Source organism: Sciurus vulgaris (genome assembly GCF_902686455.1).
Source record: "Sciurus vulgaris genome assembly, chromosome: 4".
NCBI lineage: Eukaryota > Metazoa > Chordata > Mammalia > Rodentia > Sciuridae > Sciurus > Sciurus vulgaris.
Genome location: NC_136464.1, coordinates 177,308,743 through 177,333,913, shown reverse-complemented (window position 1 = coordinate 177,333,913; position 25,171 = coordinate 177,308,743). Strand labels below are relative to the sequence as shown.

General features: G+C 41.7%; 1 protein-coding gene across 1 annotated transcript in view; it reads right to left on the bottom strand.

Moving 5' to 3' along the window:
• ITGBL1 (integrin subunit beta like 1) overlaps positions 1-21,817 on the bottom strand; it is a 236,330-nt gene extending 214,513 nt beyond the window's left edge. The window contains exons 1-2 of the mRNA XM_079138630.1: positions 21,485-21,817; positions 20,426-20,643 (exon numbers count right to left, since the gene is read on the bottom strand). Coding sequence (XP_078994756.1) covers positions 20,426-20,643; positions 21,485-21,582 — 316 coding nt within the window. The 5' untranslated portion in view covers positions 21,583-21,817. The remainder of the gene's footprint in view (positions 1-20,425; positions 20,644-21,484) is intronic.
• Positions 21,818-25,171: the final 3,354 nt, after the last annotated feature.

The following is a 25,171-nucleotide window of genomic DNA, read 5'->3' as shown; positions in this document are numbered from 1 at the left end:
CATCTTTTCCACCCACAACCTCTCCCTTCCCCTCACTCCCCTCTGCCCAATCTGAAGATCCTCCATTCTTCCCTTACTGCCCCCCATTATGGATCAGCATCCACTTATAGAGAAAACATTCCGTCTTTGTTTTTTTGGGATTGGTTTATATTGCATTATCTGATATTGTCCAACTCCATCGATTTACCTGCAAATGCCATCATTTTATTCTTCCTTAAGGGTAAGAAATATTCCATTATGTATCTATACCACATTTTCTTTATCCATTCATCTGTTGAGGGACACCTAGGTTGGTTCCACAATTTAGCTATTATGAATTGATCTGCTATAAACATTGATGTGGCTGAATCACTGCAGTATGCGGATTTTAGGTCCTTTGGGTATAGACTGAGGAGTGGGATAACTGGGTCAAATGGTGGTTTCCATTCCAAGTTTTCTAAGGAATCTCCATACCACTTTCCAGAGTTGTTGCACTAATTTGCAGCCCCACCAGCAATGTATGAGTGTACCTTTTTCCCCACATCCTCACCAACATTTATTGTTGCTTGTTTTCTTGATAATCGCCATTCTGATTGGAGTGATCTGAAATCTTAGCGTAGTTTTGATTTGCATCTCTCTGATTGCTAGAGATGCTGAACATTTTTTCATATATTTGTCAATCAATTGTATATCTTCTGTGAAGTGTCTGTTCAGTTCCTTAGCCCATTTATTGATTGGGCTATTTTTGGGGGGAGGGTGTTAAGTTTTTGAGTCCTTTATGCATCCTGGAGATAGTGCTCTATCTGATGTGCTTGTGGTGAACATTTTCTCCCATGCTGTAGGCTCTGGTAATCTTCACCATCCTGAGGGTGAAGATACCAGCAAACTTCAGATAACCCCACCTATCAGATGTTTGTAGCATTATTTTAATCAGTCTTGTTTTCATGGATTATTTAGCTTCAGGGCTAGCCTGCTCCTTTTTGCTTAAGAGAACTGGATGCATAGTAGCTACTTATTAAGTGCTCCTTAGCTTCACTCAGCCTCCTATGACAAAATACTACAAACTGGGCAGCTGACAGGGCATTTCTTCCTTGCAGACACTACTTCTTCACTTGGAATGCTTGGAAGTTCAAGAACAAAGCGCTAGCACACTCAGTTCTTGGTGAGGCCCCTCTTCTTGGCTTGTAGATAGCCATCCTCTTGCTGTATCATTACAGGACAATGACAAATACCCCTTGCTCTTCTTTTACTAAGGGCACTAATGCCCTCGTGGATTCCACCACCATGACCTGCCCTGAACCTCACTGCCTCCCAAAGGCCTCATCTCCAGGTACCAAAACTGGTGCTCAGTGTCCCAGCACGTGGATTCTGAGAGGACACAATCAGACCCTTACAGAGTGCCAACTAAATCGAATAGAAACACCATCCACTCTTATTAAATGCTCCCATCACTACAACTAAACTGGTGAATCTAAAATAAAATGACATCATGTTTTCCACTTGTTCTAGCAGGTAGAACACCAAGACCTTTGGTCCACCTCTTGAGGGTTTCTATTTTTTCACCATGTGAGTCAGACAAACCGATTGCTGTATTATCAGTGTGCATCAGTATTTCAGTGTCCTTTGACAAAAATGACTTCATCCCTACAGGACATTCAGGTTTTTTTTCCTCTAGTGCAAAAAAATAAAATCAAATGAAAGTTCCCTAACTCCCTTCCTTCAGAGGGCTTCTTACCAAATGCCACTCAAAAACATGCTGCCCTGGTGGTTTTTTTTCCTGCTACAGATGTTACAATGTTACTTGCCTTTACAAAAAAAAAAAAAAAAAAAAAAAAAAAAAAAAAAAAAAAAAAAATAGGATGCACATTGTCATTTAAGTGTGGTGTTTCATTTAAAATATTTTCCAAATTTTGCCATCCTCTGTGATAGGTCATCTTACCTATGTCAATGTAATTTGCATAAGGACACGATGAGAAAACTGACTATCTCCCAGCGAGAAACAGACTTGGGAGAAGGGAAATGAGCTGTTGAGTGATGCAAAGCCAATGCAAGACAGACAGGGCTCTCTCCTCGATCCCTTTCGTACCCTGAACCTGATGTCCATCCAACTGTGTCCGCTGCTCTTTGAAACACAGACCAAAGTTTTGAAGGGGAAGAAAAATATATGAAGCACCTCCTACATGGCTTGCATTAGGAGAAGAGGAAGTGTTCCATAAAAATGTAAAAGGTGACAGAGCAAAAACTTATTTCAAAGCTGTAAACATTTTATGACTGAAAGGGAGAGGAATTGCTCTCTGCTTTGGAACATGATTGTTGTTGTTTCAAAACCACCCAGATGAGCCAGGCACCTCCTGTCCGTGTGCGACTCCATCTACCCATCCTATGCATATAAAAAGTCAGAGCTTTATGAAACAGAATTTCATAATGTCAGAGCTTTATGAAATATAATAAAGGAAGGTATAATTTAATAGCCTTCCTTTAATTTTTTGAATCTTTAGCTTGAAATGATGAATGCTGTCTTGTAACTCATTTTAAGACAGATTTACTTATATTTATATTTTTATAAACCTCCCATGAGGAAAATGCACCACTATTGTTATTTCCAGAACATACCAATATATATCTCAAATTTGCAGGGGGATCCCATGAATAATATCTAGGGTGCTTAGCACTATGCCTGTGCACATAGTACATGATCAGCAAACAGCACTTCCTGTTAAAATGTCCCATTCTTCAGGTTAGTCAGTGCAACAAAGGCTTGGGAAACTTAAACTGTGTGGCTCTCACAAGGTAGAACTAGATATCAACTAAGGCCTTCCAGGTGCCAAAGCCTATGACCAGGAAACCCTTCCAGTGCCAATTCCTGAAAGCATTCCAATTTTAATACCTTCAAAAGAGTGGACATGGGGCTGGGGAGAGAGCTCAGTTGGTAGAGTGCTTGCCTCATAAGCACAAGGCCCTGGGTTCAATCCCCAGCATTGAAAAAAAAAAAAAAAAAAAATCCAAGAAAAAAAACAGTGGACATGGGAACACTAAGTAGACAGGTCCTGAGTTGACCTAAAAGTAAAGGAATGAACTCTGAAATGCCTTATACTGTTCTACACCAAGGTATGGAACCAGCTGAAGTATATGTCAAACTAAAAATTATACTTCATTAAAATTAGAATAAAGAATATGCAGATGGCTCTGTAAAGACCAGGCCCTTAATCCAAAAAGTAAGTGCCCCTTTGACTCCAGACTACTTGACATTGCACACTCTCCCAAATGGCAATGCTAAGGCTGGCTCCTGGGTTGGAAAAGCACACATTGTGTGATCCAAACATCCTCAGGGAAAGACCACATCTCCATTGGCTGAGTCCCAATCTCTGCCATCTCCTCCATCCCTGCTCCTCATGCGGGCGGCCCCACCCTCCTCCATCACAGGCTCCTCAGCCTCCACCTCTCTGCATGGCTGACCACACCACTCCCTCCGTGCCAAGGTCATGCTGAACACAAACCTCATCTTCTTTTGTCTTCCTTGGCACCATTTGAACTAGGGAGGCTAACACTTCCTTCTGGTTTTAATGAACTGTGGAAAATAAAACCCATGAGTTGAGACTGGATATACTGCCACAAGCCCCCCACGTTTGGTTCCTGGAAGACCTGAGACCTCAGCATGCGCATCACCAGAAACCCTGGTTATACACATCTACAGATGTACCTCCCTGGAAGACAGCTTGGCAAACCCTAGTCCAGAAAAATACCAGGTGACTCTTAAGTTCACCCAAGCTTGGGAATACTCTAAGTTAGGCCACCAGCGAGAACTCTAAATACCCCTGAAATAATTTAACTATATATTAAATAGGTTTATTTCTAAAGAATTCATTTTTTCAAATGAATTATAATTGTCAATTTTATCTCAATTTTCATTGCCAGCATTCCTACAATTACAACCATGTTTTTAAACTATAATTTTCTCTTTTTAGTGATGTTGGTACAAACCTCCCAATATGGGCCTTCCATTTTAACAAGAGTGTTGGTAACAAATATAGTATTATTTTAGGTCACAGGACAAGGACAAGCTGTTATCCACAGGCTCCGTATAATTTCCTGTGTTCCTCAAACTTCTCCCGGCAACTGACCTGACATGACTTAACATTAGCTGGAGCGTCAGATAGGATGGAAGTACTTGCCCGGGAGCTCTAACTACACATTTGTGTGTGCACGTGAAATTTCATGCACTTGGGTAACACACTAAACCAGGGCATTTTTCCCAATAAAAACACAATAATGAAAAATAAGATAGGTTATAAAAATCACTATCAGCACCTCCAAGCAATAAAACAAATTCAAGGTTTATGAAGAAGTATTTTGAAGAACTTTTTACCGTTATAAAACAGTGACCTTAAAATGTATTTAGGTATTTCTTTACATAGTGTTAGAACTTTTTTTCCCAGTTGGTGAATGCAATTTTGAAAGTACTACGAAAGAAGCTATCTTTTTAATATCTGTGCCTTTTTGTGTGTGAGAAAACCAAACCAAACAAGCAAAATGTGGGCTACTCCAAGGATGCTTATTTCCCTAAAGTGCTAAACCAGCAGGCATTGGCTGAATAAATGAATAAGATATAGCCACAAAGAAGAGCAATGAGCATTTATGATTAAAATTACTATTATTCACTATGCTGAACATGACCGTCAAATTACCTCATGAAGTCTCAATGTTGCAAGGCCCTAGACTTTTAGAATGTGAAGCCCATGTTGCCTGTGGGCATTGTTTACCTTTTCTCCTACTTTTCCAATGGTCTTTATTTCCTTTCCCCACCAATCTTCTCTCCTGGCTTCCCTCGGGATCTCTTGTCACTTTTTAAAATCTTATTTACAGCCTCATTCTTCTCCTCTGACTCCGGTACAGCACAAATTTACCCCTGTAGGTACCATCTGTGGTTCTTTGGTGGATTTGTGTTTCCACCTGTGACAGTCATCTCCCTCCCTCCTGCTGGAAGGACTTCCTCCAAGGATTCCCTGAGGGCAGGTCTGCTGGTGGCTGATCTTTGAGCTTTCACATTTGTTTGGAAAGCTATTTCACTCACAGTAGACTTCCAGTCTTACATCCTTTTCTTGGTGCTGTAAGATGTTCTTTCCCTGACCTCTGACAAAGGGAGATCTGCTCTCATTCTTAAATTTGGTCACATATATATATATACACACACACATATATATATATATTTATACACACACACACGCATATATATATATCTCACAGGCACAGTCAGTAGGCAGCGTATGAGACCAGAGAGCATCTCTTGGCTCCAGGTATTTGATAATTCCCTTTATGTTTTCCTGCAGTGTTTGGGAAGAGCTTTTCTGGGTATAGATTTTTACTATTCTATATTAGTCATGAAAAGAAAAACAAAGTTCAGAAAAATCCTGGATGTCTTCTTTCACCACCCCTTGCCGCCCTGAAACCTTCGTTTTCTGAACATTTGCTCTTCATTCCTTTGACCTTCTCAAAAATATCTCAGCACTACACCTTCAGCTTCCCACTTCTTGCTCAATACAGCCCCCTCCACTCTCTCAGGTGGGAGATGCTAAACACATTTAGCCTGAGATAAAGAGGAGGTATGGGTGCTTGGCACCAGGGCAGGGCAGACATTGTGCGCATCCTCATGACGGGGCTCAAGCTTCATGCACTGAGCACTTTCTAGCTCTTGGCACTGCATACCACAAACCTGCTACTCAGTGTCCCAGAGACAAGAATTGCATATTTTAGACTTTATAACCTCTACAGCTCTCCCTGCTATATCTTCTACAGTAGTTATTTAATAAATTATTATGGATTAAACAAACCACAATTACATAATAGAACATAAATATGTAAAACTCTCATTTCACGTCTACATATAAATCCTTGACTCAATATACAAGAAAGCAGTCAGTTTCCAGAGTTTCCATCCCTGGAGACTACTACTTTACAAATAAGGATAACCTTTCTAATAATTGCACACATATTTAGTCAAAAATATTTCTACACATATGGACTTCCAATCAAACTGTATTTTAAACTTCAAAATCAATCAAACTGTATGAAAAAATTCATCCCTAAAAGACCTACAGTTCCGCATTAGAAAAAGGAAAGCATATTCTGCACTAAATGAATGATCTGTGCACTACTGTGGTCGATCAGTTCACAATAGTGGCATGCCCAACCAACGTGGCTCAGCTAACAGGTGAGGTGTACATTTTCCTTTCTTCTGAAGTAATGTGAGTCTGCTGTCTAGGATTCTAAAACAACAGAAGTCTGAGCACTACTAAATATGTTGCCTCATCCCACACACTTATGAAGTGGTCAGAAGAAACTCTATACATAACTTCTAGGAGGAACTGAACATATCATGCTACACAAAATATTCTTGTGAGATTCTTGTCTGTCTGCTGTGCTTCCTGAGATTTGGAGCACACGCTTGCTGGAGGATCAGATGGAAGGTGCATTGAACGACTGGCTGGGTATATTTAGGTTCATTTCCTTTGACTCAGAGGACATTGAGCTATATTTAGGGAACTCATTTTTATGAGATACATATGAACTCCTTTGTATATTACCTTCTGGATGTATTTTTGTTTTGTAAATTTTTTCGACTTCACAAAAATCCTTACCACCTGATGTAATTTACTATCTAATTCATTAATACGGTTGCACTTAAAAATCAACTATATTTACTTCCAAATTAAATGTAAATATCAGTTAGATAGTTATAATCACCATGACCAACAATCTCACTGAGCGTTGCAATATCGAGGCTAAACCCCACGGCAGATGAAGTATTGCCCAGGATGTGCCACCTTGCAGAGCACAGATATCTGGCTTGGCCCTGTGACTCCTTGTGTGCATTGACATGTGACTGTAAAATGCAAGTTACAGGTTGGGAGACAAAGCTTTAAGAGAAACCAGGTGTCCTCTTCCCGCAGGGCTGCCGTCATCCCCCAAGACAGAAGCAAACCTGGCTAGCATAAGAATAGTGTGTAACTGACTTAAACCCAGCCCGCAGTCTGGAATCCAGCCGAGCTCTAGCTGAACCACACACCCGAGAGGGAGAAACAAATGTTTGCTTTCCTTTTTTTATAAGCCACTGAATTTGGGGGTGGTTTGTATTGCAATAGTCTTACATCAATAACTATAAAGTCCTAAGAAAGAATATTACAGAAAATAAGATATTATTCCTGCCCTTGAGTATATATCTTTGGAATGCCTTGATAATAATATTGACAACAATAGTAAAAGTAGCTGGTATTGCACATGCTCTGCATGCCAGGGATTTTTCCAAATCCTCATATACTCACAATTACACTATGAAAAGAGGAAACAGAAGCCAGAGGAAATTTGCTAACTTTGCTAAATCACACAGTTCACAATAGGCAGAATCAGCTTTTGAACCTAGTCTCTTCTAGTCTCCGCACTATTCCACCTCCCAAATTTTCACATAGGAAACATTTAATTACTGCAGATTAATATCTCGTATGGTAATTCAAATTTGCAGAAAGGAATTTAATATTTCCTGAGCATCTGTTACCTGGTGGTATGGTGCTGCACAGTGTAACTTAATAAGAGTGATGGATTACACAGTTCTGATATCAGGCAACATGTGATCTTCAACCTTTCCTCTCTCTCAGGCTCCTGGCTTTATCTTAGAGTGGCAAGATCACCTACCTGGGCACAGGTTGTCAGCGTTCAACACCATGTAATAGTCATGCAACAAAACCAAGAGAAATGTTGGCTGTGTTATCGTTACCTTGCTTCAGATTCACAGTAAGCTCATTATTGTAATTAAACTGACATCTTTAAAGTATATCTTGTGCAATTTTGCACCCAGAGAAGAATTTAGTTCTCTGGGCTACCGCAATTCTATTCCAAGTAACTGCACACAGGCCTTTCGTCGGTTTTTCTTCACCCCTGGTTCTCTTGCTGAGCTACTGACCCTTCCATTCAGAGGGCAGCAGAGACTATCATGGTTTTTGATTACTACACATCTAGGAGGTGAATTTTGAGACATATAAATAGTATTTTATTCTATTATTATTGGCGGTGTGCAGTTATTGGGACAATTAAGAATGGACGCCAAGTCCACTTTACAGAATAGTAATGCCCACATTCCACCCCCATGCGGACACTGGCATTCATAAAAAGCGGACTTCCCTTGGTATGTATGGGGTTCACTCCAGGAACCCCCATGAATACAAAACTGTGCACACTCATGTCCCTTGTGTAAAGCAGCACAGAATTTGCCTACAACTTAGGCATCCCTCTCAGATATGCAAAGCACCTAATGCAATGTAAGGCAATACAAGGAAAAGGTTATGTAAATAGCTGCGTACTGCACTGTTAGGGGAATAAGGACAAAAAAAATTTATACAGATTCAGTATAGATGCAGTTTCTCTCTAAATATTTTTGATCCAAAGTTGATTAGATTCACAGATGCAGAACTCACAGACATTTCATTATTTATGAAAGTGAGAGTTCTTAAAATTCTCAAAGGATGTCAAGTTTTCAAAGCAAGTGGCAGGTAACAGAATTTTCTCTTTAGAGGTCAACTACAGCAAAATCTTTCCACCACTTCACTGAAACTGCACTCACTGGATTCAACGCCTGCTGCCTGGTCCTGAGATACTCCTGTCTTCTAGACATCTTTCAGGGATGTGTAATGAATGCTTGACTCAAATGAGTCTAACTCATCCGGGGCTCAGAGAAGGTAAGTCACTTGCCAAATATCACGCAGGGAGCTTGGGGTATAGCTCAGTGGTAGAGTGCTTGCCTTTCATGCCCTAGGTCCTGTGTTGAATCCCCAGTAATACACACACACACACACACACACACACACACACACAAAGGAATAAAAGATCAAACAGTAAGAAATAATAGTAGAGAAAGAACAAATAGTTTTTGTTTTTATTCCCAATTCCCAAGCATTTCCAGAGCAGTCTGCCTCTACTCTGTCCTGTCCACATCTGCCCAAGGGAAACAGTACTAAGACCGTGTTGATGACAGCTCAGTGCCCTGCCACTCCTGGCTTACAATCCTACATCTCCCATTTTGGCAGGGGTGTTTGAAATACAGAACAAGGAGATTTTAGGAATCCTAGGCAGGCTGATGAAGACATGTGCGGGATGTCCCCCAAACCTTCATGTCATGACTGAAAACCAATGCAGCAGTCTCCAAGGCCTAAAGCCAGCTTCAAAGAGGATATAATAAAAAGTGATCAGTGTTCTACAGACTCTGTCTTTCCTCGCATTTGTTAGTTCTCGTTGCTTCCATCCCAAAAGGCTACATACATATATTAAAAATTGCATGGCTTTTGAATTTCTGAAGTTCATATTATGACTACTTTAATTTTATGGGCAAAAGAGTAAATCTCTAATATGATTTATTCATAAAAGCCAAAATATATAATACAAAAATAATGAAAGTTAATGTCCATGAAAATAACAAGTACGTAGATTCAACTCGCCTGCCTACCATTTCTTTCACTTTCATAGACAAAATTACAGGTTATGGAGGAGTTTCTTCAATTGCTGACTCAGGAGGATCATTCTTATGAGGATAATGGCTGCTATAAATGCAGTCATCCTAAGAACTCCAGCGATAGCTGGGAAAATGTTCTAACTTGGTATGACAAATAATTTTGTCCCAGTAATTTCTGTTACCTTGACTCTTTTGACATTAAATGCATAAGGGACTCTTTTGCCCAGCATCTCCCCAGTATTTAAGTTTTTGTGTGCAATGTGACATAAGGTGGAAATAAGACTCAAAATCTGCTTTTTCCAGGTAAAATATCAGCAGAAGTTATATTTTGAAATGTGAAAATACAAAAATGATTTCCTTAAAAACTATACCCTCATTTCAATTCTCCAAAATTCATGACACGGTTTCGGGACAACTTTAATATTAACCTTGGAGATGAGCCCTACTATTGATTTTAGGAGGAACAGCTTTCCTTTCAGAGAAACTTAGTATGAAAGCTGGAGAATAATTATTTTGGGTATTTCTTAAATGTTATTATGAAAACTGAATTTAATTCAAATGAGTAATATTTTCAATAAAGCATACAGCAATACAAGTTGATAATTTCCCATTATTCTTCTGTATTACTAATGTAGCTTTAAATTCAAGACTCAAATCCATCCAAGAAGGCAAGTGAGAGAAGTCTCTCCACTACATCAAATATTTTCTTTCTTGAAACAAATGAATTATTTTCAGGTCAAGACTGCTCTTGGAGCTTATATAACTAATGCTGTTGACCACGAAAATAAAAGTCTTTTGTATTTTGGAGGGGAAAAGGCTTAAATGGCCAAGTCATTTTGTTTAGAAAAATAACCAGCTTTGTCTAACTATTTTGCACAGCAGAAAATGATAGCTTTGAAAGAGCAGTAATGATCAATTAGGAAATACATTTGCCATGTTTTGATTTTCTGACTTTGGCTCCTCACTCTCCCCCTTTGACTAAGTCACAAACGTACAGCTAATGCTTTGCCATAAGAGAAGTTTCTAGGCAATACCCAAACTCATTGACCTCTTTAGAAAATACACTTTAAAGCCTGCCTTTTCCTGGGAAATTTCTTGGTAAAATAATGAAACAGGAAACTTGGGTGGGTAACTACTCACTTGGAATAATTTGGTGTTTGAACCAGTGACTATACAAACAATTACAATGCTCGGACTCTTGGCAGAGGAACGTATTTTACCACAAAAGTGAAGAGCGGGGTGGCTCAAGGTCAAGCCAGGCAGTGCCCTCACCCAGGCCTGACTTTCCCTCCCTTTATAAAGCCGTGGTTCTTCTACCCAGCCTTAGTAAGATGATTTAGAGAAGACAAAGAATGAGTTCCATTACAAACATAGTTTCTTATTTGCCAGGAAATGTGATTCTTGAAAAGACAAAGCACTCTTCTTCCAAAGAAAATGAGATTTGCAATCTCCTTCCAGCTCCCTATCTCTATCAATTTAAGAGTTAATGGAAAATAGCTTGAGAATTTACCTGTGCAGAGCCCTAAAACACTCCAGTAAATCCCCTGGTCCACTGAGTCCCAGAAGTGCCAGCCTCCTCTAACTTCTGGAAGTGACTTGAATCCCAGACCAGGCTTGGAAACTAAATTTCCCAAAGGACCAAGGCTTCAGATCGCCCAGTTCCACGGATCTGAAGCTTCCCTTTGTCAAGATCAGCACTGTATAAAGACACAGTTATTAACCCTGTATGTGGCTGGGACTTCCTCCTGCGTGTCTGGAAACCAACTCGCTCTGGTGGGGATGGCTGCATGCACATACAACAGCCCGTATGCCAGAGAGCCATGTGACCTCTGTGGGGATATAGGTGAGTTTTAAATAGGGATTTGAATGCCAAGTTCTCCTGCATCAGAAAGCACACAGCAATAGCATCAAATGGAAATCACCAGAATGTTCACCAATAGTTCAATAAGGTAAGATATCCATGACATAGAACATTATACATGAAAATTCTTTTTCATATATGTTCTTCAATGAGAATGAGGGCCCTGAGAGACTCTTTTTTTTTTTTTTTTTTTTTCTTTTTTGAGAAAAAGATAAAAGAAGCTTTATTGCTTTTGGTAGCAAAGGAGAAACAGAGGGGACTCCTGTCCCAAAGGCTGTGATTCTGCCCATCAGCAGGAACAGGGGGTTTTTAAAGAGGTGATGAGGAAACAATTATAGAGAAGAAATCAGGGAGGAGAAGATCAGGGAAAAGGTTAGGGCAAAGAAGATCAGGGAGGAGATCAGGAAGGAGAAGGTTACGGAAAAGAAGATCAGGGAGGAGAAGATCAGGGAGAAGAAGGTTGGGAAAAAGAAAAAAAAACATAAGTTTCAAAGCCTCAAGGGATATAGTCAAAGCATCAAGTGAACCCCTGCTACACTTCCCCACTGTCCATTTCTAGCTTCCATTTCTATAGAGAGTGGGCGAGGACATCTCTAAGCTATTTCCTGCTGAAAGGGGGTGAAGTTGGGGGAAGTGACCCAAAGGCCTTGTTCCCTATCATGTGGGGCTTTGAAAGTTAAGCACATTCAGCATCAGAGCAATCCAGAACTCTTTTTTTTTTTTTTTTAGGAATGATAGTTTTTTTTTTAATTTGTCCTAATTAGTTATACATGACAGTAGAATGCACTTTGACACATCATACGTAAATGGAGTATAATTTCTCATTCTTCTGGTTGTGCATGATGTAGAATCACACTAGTTGTGTAATCATATATGTACTTGGTAATAATGTTTGATTCTTTCTACTATCCTTCCTATTTCCATCCCCCCTCCCCTCCCTTCACTCACCTCTACCTAATCCAAAATAACTCTATTCTTCCCTAGCCACCTCCCTATTATGAATTAGCATCCGCCTGTCAGAGAAAACATTTGGCCTTTGGTTTGTTGGGGATCGGCTTATGTCACTTAGCATGATATTCTCCAACTCCATCCATTTACTGGCAACTACAATCATTTCATTCTTCTCTAAGGCTGAGTAATGTTCCATTGTGTATATATACCACATCTTCTTTATCCATTCATCTGTTGCGGGACACCTAGGTTGGTTCTATAGTTGAGCTATTGTGAGTTGAGCTGCTACAAACATTGATGTGGCTGTATCATTGTAATATGCTGATTTTAGGTCCTTTGGGTATAAACTGAGGATTGGAACACTGGGTCAAATGGTGGTTCCATTCCAAGTTTTCTGAGAAATCTCCATACCGCTTTCCATAATGGTTGCACCAATTTGCAGTCCCACCAGCAATGTAGGAGTGTACCATTTTCCCTACATTCTCATCAACATTTATTGTTGCTTATACTCTTGATAATTGCCATTCTGACTGGGAGTGATCTGAAATCTTTGAGTAGTTTTAATTTGCATTTCTCTAATGGATGTTGAATATTTTTTCATATATTTGTTGATCAATTGTATTCCTTCTTCCTTGAAGTGTCTGTTCAGTCCCTTAACCCATTTATTGATTGGGTTATTTGTTTTTATGATGCTAAGCTTTTTGAGTTCTTTATATATCCTGGAGATTAATGCTCCATCAGAGGTGCATGTGGTTAAGATTTTCTCCATTCTCTAGGTTCTCTCCTCACATTATTGATTATTTCCTTTGTTAAGAAGAAACTTTTTTGCTTGAATCCATCCCATTTATTGATTCTTGATTTTACTTCTTACACTTTAGGAATCTTGTTAAGGAAGTCAGATCCTAGGCCAATATGGTAAAGATTTGGGCCTACTTTTTCTTCTATTCCAAACGAGACAAAGACACATAAAGGAAAGAAAACTTCAGCCCACTATCCCTAATGAACATAGACACAAAAATTCTCAATAAAATTCTGGCCAATCACATACAAAAACATATTAAAAAGATAGCATATCATGATAGAGTGGGGTTCATCCCAGGGATGTAAGGTTGGTTCAACATCCAGAAATCAATAAATAATTCACCCCAATAGACACTAAAAACAAGAATCATATGATCATCTCAATAGATGCAGAAAAAACATTTGACAAAATACAGTACACTTTCATGTTCAAAAAACTAGAAAGACCTCTATGATAAAAACTACAGAACACTAAAGAAAGAAATTGAAGAAGACTTTAGAAGATGGAAAGGTCTCCTATGCTCTTGGATAGGCAGAATTAATACTGTCAAAATGGCCATACTACCAAATTGGCTATACAGATTTAATGCAATTCCTATTAAAATCCCAATAACATTCTTCATAGAAATAGGAAAAGCAATCATGAAATTTATTTGGAAAAGTAAGAGACCCAGAATAGCCAAAGCAATCTTTAGCAAGAAGAGTGAAGCAGGCATCACAATACCAGACCTTAAACTATACTACAGAAGAAAAACAGCATGGTATTGGCACCAAAACCTATATGTAGACCAATGGTACAGAATACAAGACACAGAGACAAGTCCACATAAATACAGTTATTCCATATTAAACAAAGGCACCAAAAACATTCACTGGAGCCAAGACAGCCTATTCAACAAATGGTGCTGGGAAAATTGGAAATCCACATGTAACAAAAGGAAATCAAACCCCTATCTCTCACCCTACAGGAAACTCAACTCAAAGTGGATCAAAGACTTAGGCACCAGAACATGATAGATTCTTAGTGACAAAAAGCAAGAGAGAGGGACAGAAAAAAGGAAAACCTGTGAGTGAGTGCATATTTATGTTTGTGTGCATATGTGCGTGTTTATAACCTATTTATAAAAGCAAAAGGAAATATGAACATATACATCCTAAATTCATATTGATCAACTGCAGGGACTAAGATTAAGACAAGAAAGAGTCACAGTGAAGCCAGAATTAAGGACAGGTAGTTAGTGTAGAAATAGGGAATCAGGTCAAATCGAGGAAATGAAGCCATGAAGCCATCTGCCTTTGGAAGTTGGAGACTGCCCCTGGAAGAATGGAATGTCAAGGATCTCCGAGTCCATTGATTACCAAATTTATCTGCCTTTATCAAGGACTGCAAGCATGGAGCTGCTAATTAATGCCCACTGGGACCTTATCTGCCTGAACCACCTTGGCCCTCCCCCTGCCCATGGCTTCTCACTTAATGCAAAACCAGGCCTAGTCACAGAGGCAGGAAGGAGAGATAAGGGGGAGAGAACTGAAGAACAAAAGAGACCTTAACCTATAGAAGATGTAGGGTGAGCACACTTCTTGGGACTTTAGAACATCAGCCATGAACCCCTTCTTCCTGCCGGGAGAAGTTTGTATTATTACCTTTAAATAAAACCTGCTTAATCTGCTTGCCTTGGCTGCTTCTCTAGTGTTCAATCTTCAACATTAGAGGGAGCAGAACTCGTCACCGGTAAACGGCGGTATCAACAGGACACACATGTTTAACATCCAATTACATGCACTTAGGACAGCAGGAAACAAGGACTTCAGTCACACATCCACGGAGGGCTAAATTCTCTCCACATCAAGTAACCAGGAAGCAAATTCTCTCCCAGAGCCTCCAGAGGGAAGATCAGCTTATCAACACAGACCTGCGTCAGCCTTCTGACCTACAGAACTCTAAGAAAATACCTTTTTATTGTTTAGGCCACAAGTTTTGTGGTCATGCATCACAGCAGCAACAGGAAACAAACACAAGGGCAGAAAACAGAATGTAGTGATTTTTTGTCTTACTTTATGACTCTTCGGCCGGAGAATTCTCCAGAAAAAGGACCACATAGGAGCTCTCTGCTCCTGTGGCACTGGTCACTCACCTCAAGGCTATGAGCCCTGTGGGTCTCAAGGTCAGATGTAACACTCTACGTCTGAGGCCCACTGAGCTGAGCGGCCTTTGGAGGGTTTATGAGAGCAGGATGTCAGTTTTAGCATCATGTCTCAAAATATATAGACTTTTGAGAAACCTATGGAGGAGGTATATACTTTGCAAATTTAAAACATGCCACACAAATAAATTAGTTCCCATATGTTCCCTTCTCTTTCTGGGGGAATCTACCTAAAAAAATAACTACTGAACTTATCCCATTTATAGTAAATGGGATCTAAACATCATAATGTTATAAATATGCTCTTCTAGAATGTTCAGGGGCAGGGATCTTGGATCTTGGGTGGCGCTTCAGAGTGCTGTCCACCTTAGCCGGGAAAATTGAGAACGATGGTGTGCGTGCTTGGCACCTCATTTGAGGATGAAAACCTTTAACTTTTACATATCATTTGGGGTAAGACAACATGCATTTTTGGAAAGCAAGTGAATCTCAGAGAGTAGAGTCCCCAAAAGAAGCTCAGGGGAAGCAGCTGAGCAGGTGGTAGAGAACTCCATAACATCTTCTTCAAACCCCCAAGCAACACCAAGCGCACCACAAGAACGCACCAAAGGAACAACCAGGATACAGTGTGCCTGGTGGACACGTTAGCTCCCTCAAGAAGAGGCCTGAGGGGCAGACAGCTCCTTACATGCTCCATGCCTCCGACTTGGGGGCACAGAGCAGGAGTGAGAGGGGAGACAGGGACAAAGAGGCGAAAGGCAGGACTGGATAAGACATGAAGAAAGAAGGGCAGAAAGCAGGAAATGACTAAGAAAGGGTAAACCAAAGCATAATTCCGCAAAACAGGCTTGGAAAGAAATTACTCAACAATCTAAGAAAGAATGCAACCCTGAGGAGAAAGCAGGTCAAACAGTCCTCAGACAGACTAGAAAGAGCCAGAAGGCCCAGTGCTCGAAAACAGCCCTGCCAATTCCTGTGAGCTGCTTAACCGCGTAAAAGTCAGAAATAGCTGCAAGAAAAAAGATGACTCATATTTATATATCAGGGGTGTTTCAATGTATTTTAATTATTTTCTACTGTTTTTGCTTACACATTTAAAGCAATGTTTATCAGAATGTCTTATATATAATCTGAATAAATGTATAAATTAGCTGAATTTTAAATGTATTTATACTTAAATATAGAAATTATTCTGAATATCATGCATGATATAAGGTTCTTCATTTCCATAAGGATGTTGTTCAAAAAAAAACTAAATTTCAAAGGTATCAAGTAACTTGCTCAAGGTTAACACCTCAAACAATTCAATTAGGTCAACAATTGAGACAAGACGCCCGTCGGGCCTGCACCTACTGGTCAGCAAAGCACTGAATCTCATTGTGTTGACACGAGTTCTTCATTTCACAGCAGCCCCAGGAAAAGATGAGTGTTCTCTAGTAGGGACTTTAAGCCACTGGCTCAGAGTTGTCCAGTTCACCCAACTGATTTCTGTTCCCACACTCCCAGGCGCTCAGACCTACAAACTCAGTATCAGTTTTAATTCATCATCTTCTACACCCTGCCAATTCTACTATTAAATAGTCTTTAAATTCCTTCCCTTCTCCAGTCCTCTGCCCACCGGACTAGACATGTACACAGGACCCAAGCTCACTCCCCCATTGAGGGTCTACTTCAGCCTGCCATGGCCTGGGTACCAAGAGACTTCTCAGGTACCAGAGCACAAGCCCCAGCCCCCATCCCATATTTCAACCTTTGAAAGCTAAACAGACACACTGTGCTCAGGCTGAGAAGTTGCTGGTGCACATTCAGCTCTCCCTCTCCAGAGCTCCCACTTTCCCACAGAGCCAAGACAACCCTGTGTCTGGCACAGTCCCCAAACAGCCCCACACCGTCCCACCTGAACCTTTACCTTTACTCTCCATTCAGAATTCCCACAGCCTGCCTTTGGGATTCAAAACCTCTCTCTCCTTAAAGACTTAGGTCACATGCTTCCTCTTTTAAAAGAAATTTGAACAATGTTTAACCCCTGCCTCCAGGGTACCCTCAAAGAAATGTGCAGAATTTTATCCCATACTGTACTGCAGGTATTTGGTATTCCTCTCAGCCTCTTGACTCAATGATGAGGGGCCAGAGTCCTCGTCTTTCACCCTCTTCAACAGCAGAAGCCTCTCAAACAGTACCCCATAAGTGTTTGCTAAATTACATCCAATTAGCTATTCCCAAGTACTAAAACTGTACTATTTTTTCCCTATGGACTGAGAATTGAACTCAAGGACAGACATCTACCCTGAGCTACATCCCCAGAACTTTGGATCTTCTGAGACAAGGTCTCACAAAGTTGCCATGGCTGGCCTCGAACTTGCAATCCTCCTACCTCAGCCTCCCAACTCTCTGGAATAAGGGTGTGCACTACCATGCCCTAAAACTGAAATCTTATAAGTGACATATTTAAAAAGTACTTTAAAAAAGATTTTTTAAGAAACCAACATTTTATTTTAAGTGTAATCATAGCTGTTTGTGGGGTTACCCAGAGATGCTTTGGAAATATCAACTAAAAGTTTGCATGCAAACATCTTGCTGTTCTCAAAGGCACAGTCACCAAAATTAGTCTATCCTCTAACAGAGGATCCCATCTACAGGAACTGTCTCTAGGCCAGAGCTGTATGCTCTAGAAGTAAGGGAGATCCATGAGCCATGAACAAACATACACTACAAGAAATAGATTTTTGATAGTCTGAACATAATCACTTTCACCCAGTTCAAACTAAAATAAGTATGTCCTCTTATGATTCACAGGATAACAATCCCAATGGACTTCACTTTAAAAGGGCACAGTATGTCTAATACAGCTGCTCTGAGGCTTGGCCAAAATAGCTATCCTTGTTTGACCTTTTGGGCTTTAAATCAATAACAGACACAGAATACATGAAGAAAACTAAATTGCTCTCACTGCACCATACAACCATAAGGCCAGTTTATCTGCTGACTGTCTATCTGTCCATCCATCTATCCATACTAGCCCACCATCCGTGCATCACTATCATGTTTAATTTATAAACACATTAATATCCATTGAGCACTTACTTGGTGTTTGAAACTATTCTGTTTTACATGTTACACCTCACAACAATTCTGTAAGGTAGTTACTGTTTATCTATTTTACACAGGAAGAAACCAAGACTTAGAATGTTCAAGTAACTACCCAGTTCACACAGCTGGTATGGCTGGGATTTGAATCCTGCAGCACAGATTTCCCCAATACCGTACTCTTAACTACTGTTTCCTTCTTAGAAGTAGAGGTTTCTGGAAGTACCTATTTTTGGAAGACACCTGCAGGGCTTCTCACAGGTGAAGGCCCAGGTGTACACACAAATGGAAAACCTGCTATGTGTCCATACTAGTTATGAAATGGGAACTCCTGCTTGATACTGGAACTGAGAAACTAAATGTGAAGCATGGAACAATCCGACAAGCTAGAAATTTGCATACGTGTCAGAACTCTTCCGAGTCTGGAAGAAGGGCATTGACAGAGTATTGCCAGGGGCAGATTCTGCCCAAGGCCCTGGAGAGAAGCCTCAATGGCATCATGAGCAAGGTGAGAATGGCAAATGAACACAACCATCTCCTTCAGCACTGCAATAAAGAGAAACATTTTACCTTGTATAGAAAAGAACCCGCACATGACTCAGTACTGCATTTATATCAGGAAGGAATGTGGTGACTACGATGTTATGAATAAACAAGAAATCACTTTCCACAGGAGGAAAAAGGGCTCTATACCACAGGCTTCCTCTGCATAGTTTCACAGAAAGGGCCCAGCCAGGATTCTTCAGCAGGGCAGTTTATCTGATGACACCCATCGCCAGATTCGCCTGCGGGAGGCTGCATCTCAACTCTTCTCTAATGAAACAACAACAGAAAAAGTCCTGGAAATTTTGTTCAAAACTCTTAATATTGAAGAGGCCTTGCCAGAGGCAATAAAAGTCAGAGAAGTTGGGTAACAGCTGAATCAAGAATGAAATATTAGAGAAACTTAGCTCTCATTCCAAAGGGCTACCCTTAGTAATTCTCCAACCTGTGGGGCAGAGGAAGTTAAAATAACAAGCTGTGGCAATCAGTATTTTAAAGGTTGGTAAACAAACCACATGTACACACCTGTGCCTCTCCAAATCACCTCTAGGACTATTTTTTTCCACTGCCAAACAGCACATACATTGAGAACTCTCACAGTGTACATTTGGACCCAGGTGCCAAGAAAAAGCATTTTGCCATAAACTCATTTCTGATCTCTCTCTGTTATTGTTGGACGTCTCAGTCTTAGCTACATCAAGAATAAAATGAGTTGCTATTTTCCCCCACCTCATTTGCCAAACCCTACTTGGGATGCCTAGTGTTGTCCCTTACTAATGGAGTCCTGTATGGGTGTCAGGGAACTTACGGAATCTCTTGGATTCAAGTAAATGACTTGTTCATATGAAACTGGTAAGGAGGTTAAGCGTTCTTTGTCTACCAAGAAATTTCTTGACCCTTTCCAATATCAGAACCTGAATCACTTCTGAAAAATGTGCAAGGGAGATGAATATATTTTTGCTCCACCCTTACAAAATACCAAGTTCCACTGCAGCTCAAAAATTCAAGCAGCTAAAACAATACAAGAACAATTGCTTCTAAGAAAACATGTGCCTGTTTATCTTTTTCCCTTGCTGTAGTTTTCTGATGTGCACCCCTGCCTATGAACCAGACTCTAAGTGTGAAGGAACAAATCAGATCAAAGACAAGGTCTACCCGCATGGAATTCGGGAAGGTAATTCCCCATGTGTCCAGGTGGAAATAACATACAGACTTATAATCTTCAAATATTATGATTAACATTCTTGATGGGGTGAGTCCAGCAAGGTTACTCCATCTGTGAGGAGTTGGGGAATTTAGTCCACACGAGGAACTTTAATAGAGGCAAGAGAAATTTAGAATTAAGTGAGTGAATATTACAAACATTGCCTCCATGTAAGTTCGGAACCCAGGGGTGGGGAAAAGCCTTGTGCTAAACGCTACCAGACAGAACGGATGGACGTGCACAAGTGCCATCCCGCCGTGCGCAGTAACGCGCTTGGTGCTGTCTGCAGGCAGGCGAGTGGCCCAGTCCAGCAGGGCAGTGCCGACCTGGCAGGAACGCAGCCAGCGCCTGGGCCTTACCTGCGCAGGTGCTCCCGTCGTAGGTCTCGCACACCCAGTCGTGGCACTCGCACAGCGGCCCAAAGTAGGTGCCTGGCTCGGTCACGTGACAGATGCAGACGCCACACTCGCACCGGCCCCGGCCGTGGCACAGAGCGCCCCCTGGGGGCTGCCCAGGTGCGCGGCACCGGCGCTCCGACTCGGCCCGGGACAGCCTGCAGGGGGCGCCCGACGAGTTTCTGAGGGGCGACAAAAACCAAGGCCAGGCCGAGGTCAGACACAGACAGGGCCCTGACTGCTCCCAGCCCAATTTTCCTGCCCAGTGTTCACCCCACAGGTATGCGTCTGGGGCCTGACCCCTCTGGGAGCCCCCACAGAAGGTGTGGTTTTCCAAACCGCTACCATTCACCTGAGAAATAACCATGATCTTCCCGGTGGACAGAGGTGATTCAGCCCTGCCCCTTCGAGGTTGCCGCGGAATCTTAGATGCACATTTAGATCAAATGCAAATGATTTTTCAGGTCTTCTTAAAAAAAAAAAAAAAAAAAGTTCCATTGCTATCTGCTGGCCAGAGGGTGGTTATTTGATGGAATAGAAATGAAGATACAGAAAAAGCGATGTATTATGGTCATATAAGACATAAAGCTTTTTGAATTTGCTTTAAAAAGCAAATGAACTGTTTAGCAATTGTGATGCACCTCAAGTCTCTTTCAAAATGCAAATAGACCCCATGTAGATGCTATTGGGAAGCATAATACAGTCTTCTAGGCTCTGAGATCATTCTGTACTTGTAAAAGTACACCTTTAACTTGGGGCAGAAATTCCTGCTGATATGTATTTGCAGAAGGATAAATGATATTTTTTTTCAATGCTTGTATTTTTCCAAAGGAAAAGCAAAAGGACAGAGATGAAGCAACACGCTGCGTAGACAACAAGGAAAGGAATAGGAACAGGTTGAAAACCGTTTATCCCATGTCCAACTTAGTAACTGCTCTTGGCTTGGGACAGCCCTCTGCGAGCTTGAGCCCTGCCACGCAAAGCAGGGCAGCTCTGCCTTAAAGAACAACAAACCGAACTTACCTCAGAGATGGCGAGAAGCTCTGAGGAACAGCTGACAGCCCTGCGAGGAGCAGGGAAGAGGCCAGCAGCAAGAAGTTCCTGAAGCCTGGGGGACACATGCTGAGCTCCAGGCTGTGCAGCGGGCTGCACTGCTGCAAGGTGGGACTCAGTGGGGGGAGGCGGCAGGAGGGAGAGGCGCCACCAGCAGATGGCCGGGCAGACGGACCCACGGACACCCAGGCTTGCAGGTCCGGGCTCCACCCGGAGTGGCAATTGCGTTGATGAGCCGCCTGCGAGGATTTGGGCAGCGGCGCTGCTCTGGGCGGGGTGCTGGTGCCAAACCCCCGAATGGAGAGTCTAGGCAGGGAAGTAATTAGAAACAGTTGTACAAGCAGATGGTTTATTTTGACATTAAAAGAAAAAAAGTGTCCTGTTCACAGATTTGAGAAAATCGTTTCTTTCTTCAAGTAGAGGCCCCAGAAATATTTGACAGGAGAATATTTGGGCTGTTAAATAACCCCCGAGTTGCGAAGAGGCAGGAGGAGGCTGGTGACAGCCCGTGTGAACGCTGGAGGAGGAAATTACTTCAGCCACACGCTTTTGAAGAAGCCCCGTTTGGGTATGAGGGGCACTGGCGGCAAAAGAAAAATGGCAAACACGACTTTTTCTTGTATTTATTGTCCTTTGTCTTAAACTGTGGGTATTTTGTTTCTTTAGTCTCTAAAAAAACGTGTCACGGTTCCAGTTGCTCCAGCCAGTCGCTTATCACACCACATTTGTTCATGACTTGGATAATTCAGATCGTAGTTGTCCCAAATTCACCCCATCCTCCCCCTGAAATTGAGTGTGAGAAAACAAAATAAAATGTCCATTTATAGTACGGATCACTACGAAAAAAAAGTCAGTACCAGGGGCCGGTCCCTTATATATCCTACCTCTAATTGTGGCGATGACCACGGGTTAGTTTATGCATTGCACATCTGTAAGGTACCAGGCATTGTGCCAGATGGAGGGATCAACAGGGGACAGAGACTTGATCCTACTCTAAGTGCACTTGGCTAGTAAGCCATGAATCAAAACAAAAGCAAATGCAAAGGACAAGTAAGAGGAATGAAAAGTTACTTCCTGATTAGATACAGGCACCCAGTCTCCTCTAAGAAGGCGGCACTGGGGCTAAAGGCTGAGGAAGGAAGAGAATTAAATGGGGTGATTATAGGTGGGGGACACATTCTGATCTTATTCCCACTTTAAAGATAAAGAACTGAGAGCACAGAGATAAACTGACTTGCTCAAACTCACATAAGAAGCTAAGGTGGGATTTCAGCTGAAATCCAGGGGACCCACAAAGCATACACTCTCTCACCTACATCATGTGGTTACCAGGAGCGGGTGTTGAGGGGAAAATGGAGGGAAAAGACTTTCTTCATTCACTCTAGGAAGAGCACTTTAGATGTAACAGTTTCTCCTGCAAAAGAACTATCTGTGATTTGTGGTCTTAAAATCAGGGAGAAAACTATGACAGGTTAGAATTTCTCTCTGCATTGACATCGATAGATAGAAAGACAAGACTTCCTGAATAGTCACCAGTTGGAGCAAGAAAGCAAATGAGGTCCTCTGATCATGGCTCTTTTCTATGTCTCCACCTGTGTCCACCTGCACCAAGAGGGGCCTTGCATAGTCAGGCCTCTGTATCCACCCCAGTCCATATAGCTAGACCTCTTAAAATAGCTAAGCCTTGATCAGCCCTAGATCCAGATGTGCGCACACAGTCAAGGGATTTTCCATCAGGAGGACAGCGTGGGAACGGGTGTACACTCCTAGGAGTGGTACTAGAGAGTGTCAAAGCAAGGAATTCTGGGGGTTTGAGTACCTGGGGTATAACGCAGAAGGAAGGACATGAGCTCTGGAATGTCAGGTTCCCAGGATCACGTGAACTCTCATCCTGTAGAGAAGGGTCTGTTTGAAGGAAAAACAGAATGGGAGCCCACTGGTTCAGAGACTCAGTGTGAATCAGTGGTTTTCAAAGTGTGTTCCATAGACCAACAGCAGCAGCAGCACCTTGGGAACATATTAGAAATGCAAGTTCTCAAGCCCCGACTCCAGACCTACTGAATCTCAGGGCGTATTTACATGATAGCCCTAAAATCCATTTGCACACCATAATTAGAGAAGCCTTGCAAAGCATGCAGGGCCCAGGGCTCGGACTGAGGATGCCCGGGTCTAGGAGTGCTGCTAGTTCACCTTCTGGTGTTGCTTCCTTCCCACCCACAGGTGCTACTATGAGAGGCAGGGATAGGCCTTCCTGAAATGTCCAGAAACCTTGGTGACTCAGGAAACATGGGAATAATAGAAGGAAAGCATCAATCCCAAAGCCTGATCAGGGGTATACAATGAAAACATGGGAGTTTTAATAAATGTATTGTTTACTCTTTTGCATATTTTATGAAGGAAGAAAAGAATCACTGTATAGAGGAGTCTGATGTTTGAATGTGCTTGTGTGAGTGTGGCTTATGAAGACTTTTTTTTAGCCCGTACTATTCTGGTAACAACATTATCTGGGTTAGTCAACTTTTCATTGCTGGGACAAAATACCTAAGGAGAACAACTTCGATGAGGAAGGATTTATATTGGCTCATGACTTTGGAGGTTTCAGTCCATGGTTGGTGGACCTCTTTGTTGTGGGCCTGAGGAGAGGCAGAACGTTGCTGTGGAAGGACCTGGAAGAGGAAAGCTGCTCAGTTCATGGCGGTGGGAAAGCGCAGAGCAAGGAAGGGGCCAGGGACAAGATAAACCCTTCCGGGACACACCTCCAGTGACCTCATCCTCCAAGCAGGCCCCACCTCCCCGCGGTTTCCACAACCTCTCAATAACTCATGCAAACCTATGGGTGGATCAATCCAACAGAGTCCTCGTGATCCAATCACTTCCCATGTGCCCCACCTCTGAACATGGCTGCATTGGAGCACAAGCTTTCATACATGACCCTTTAAGGAATACTCCAGGTCCAAACATAACAGTATACACCTAAGTCCTGGAGGGACCTCCAGGTCCCAACCTTAACAGTATCCTGTGGGAGTGCAGCCCTGAGGTAAAGATAGTATCTACAAAGTGACTGAGGGAATTTAAATATTTGGATCATTATGTTCCTATGATTCAGAAATAATGCTTCCGAGTAATTTGAAATCATTATATTGTGGCTGATTTGGTGACTCTATCAAAGTCTTGGATCCACAGAAACTCTGTGAAAATTAAAGCAGAACTTTAAATTTACTTCTTTTAGCAAACATTTTGGGGCAGGGTAAAATATTGAATGCTTTGAAAATGCCCACTTCTTCCCTGTCCTAGGACTCACATGCCACTTGGAAAGCCGTGCCTTTCTCATTTCCCTTGACTCTGAAGTCCCTAAGTCCACTAGGGGGACAAAGCTGTGAGTCAGATGCGTGATGAACCTGTGCACATGGAACCAGACTCAAAGAGACTGAAAGCATCTTAGTCCTCAAAAGCAGTCCTCAAACCCCTAGGTCCCAGAATCACAGAATTTCAGGATTCAGGAGCTTTGTTTAAGGTTGTTTTCTTCAAAATTAATTTTGACGACATACAACATACCTGCCAAGTGATTAGATACAGTAGAAAAGAAAATAAAAGATAAGGGGACAAGTCCTTTTCCACCCTTCAGTTTCAGGTTTATTTCAAGAGGCCATTGAAAAT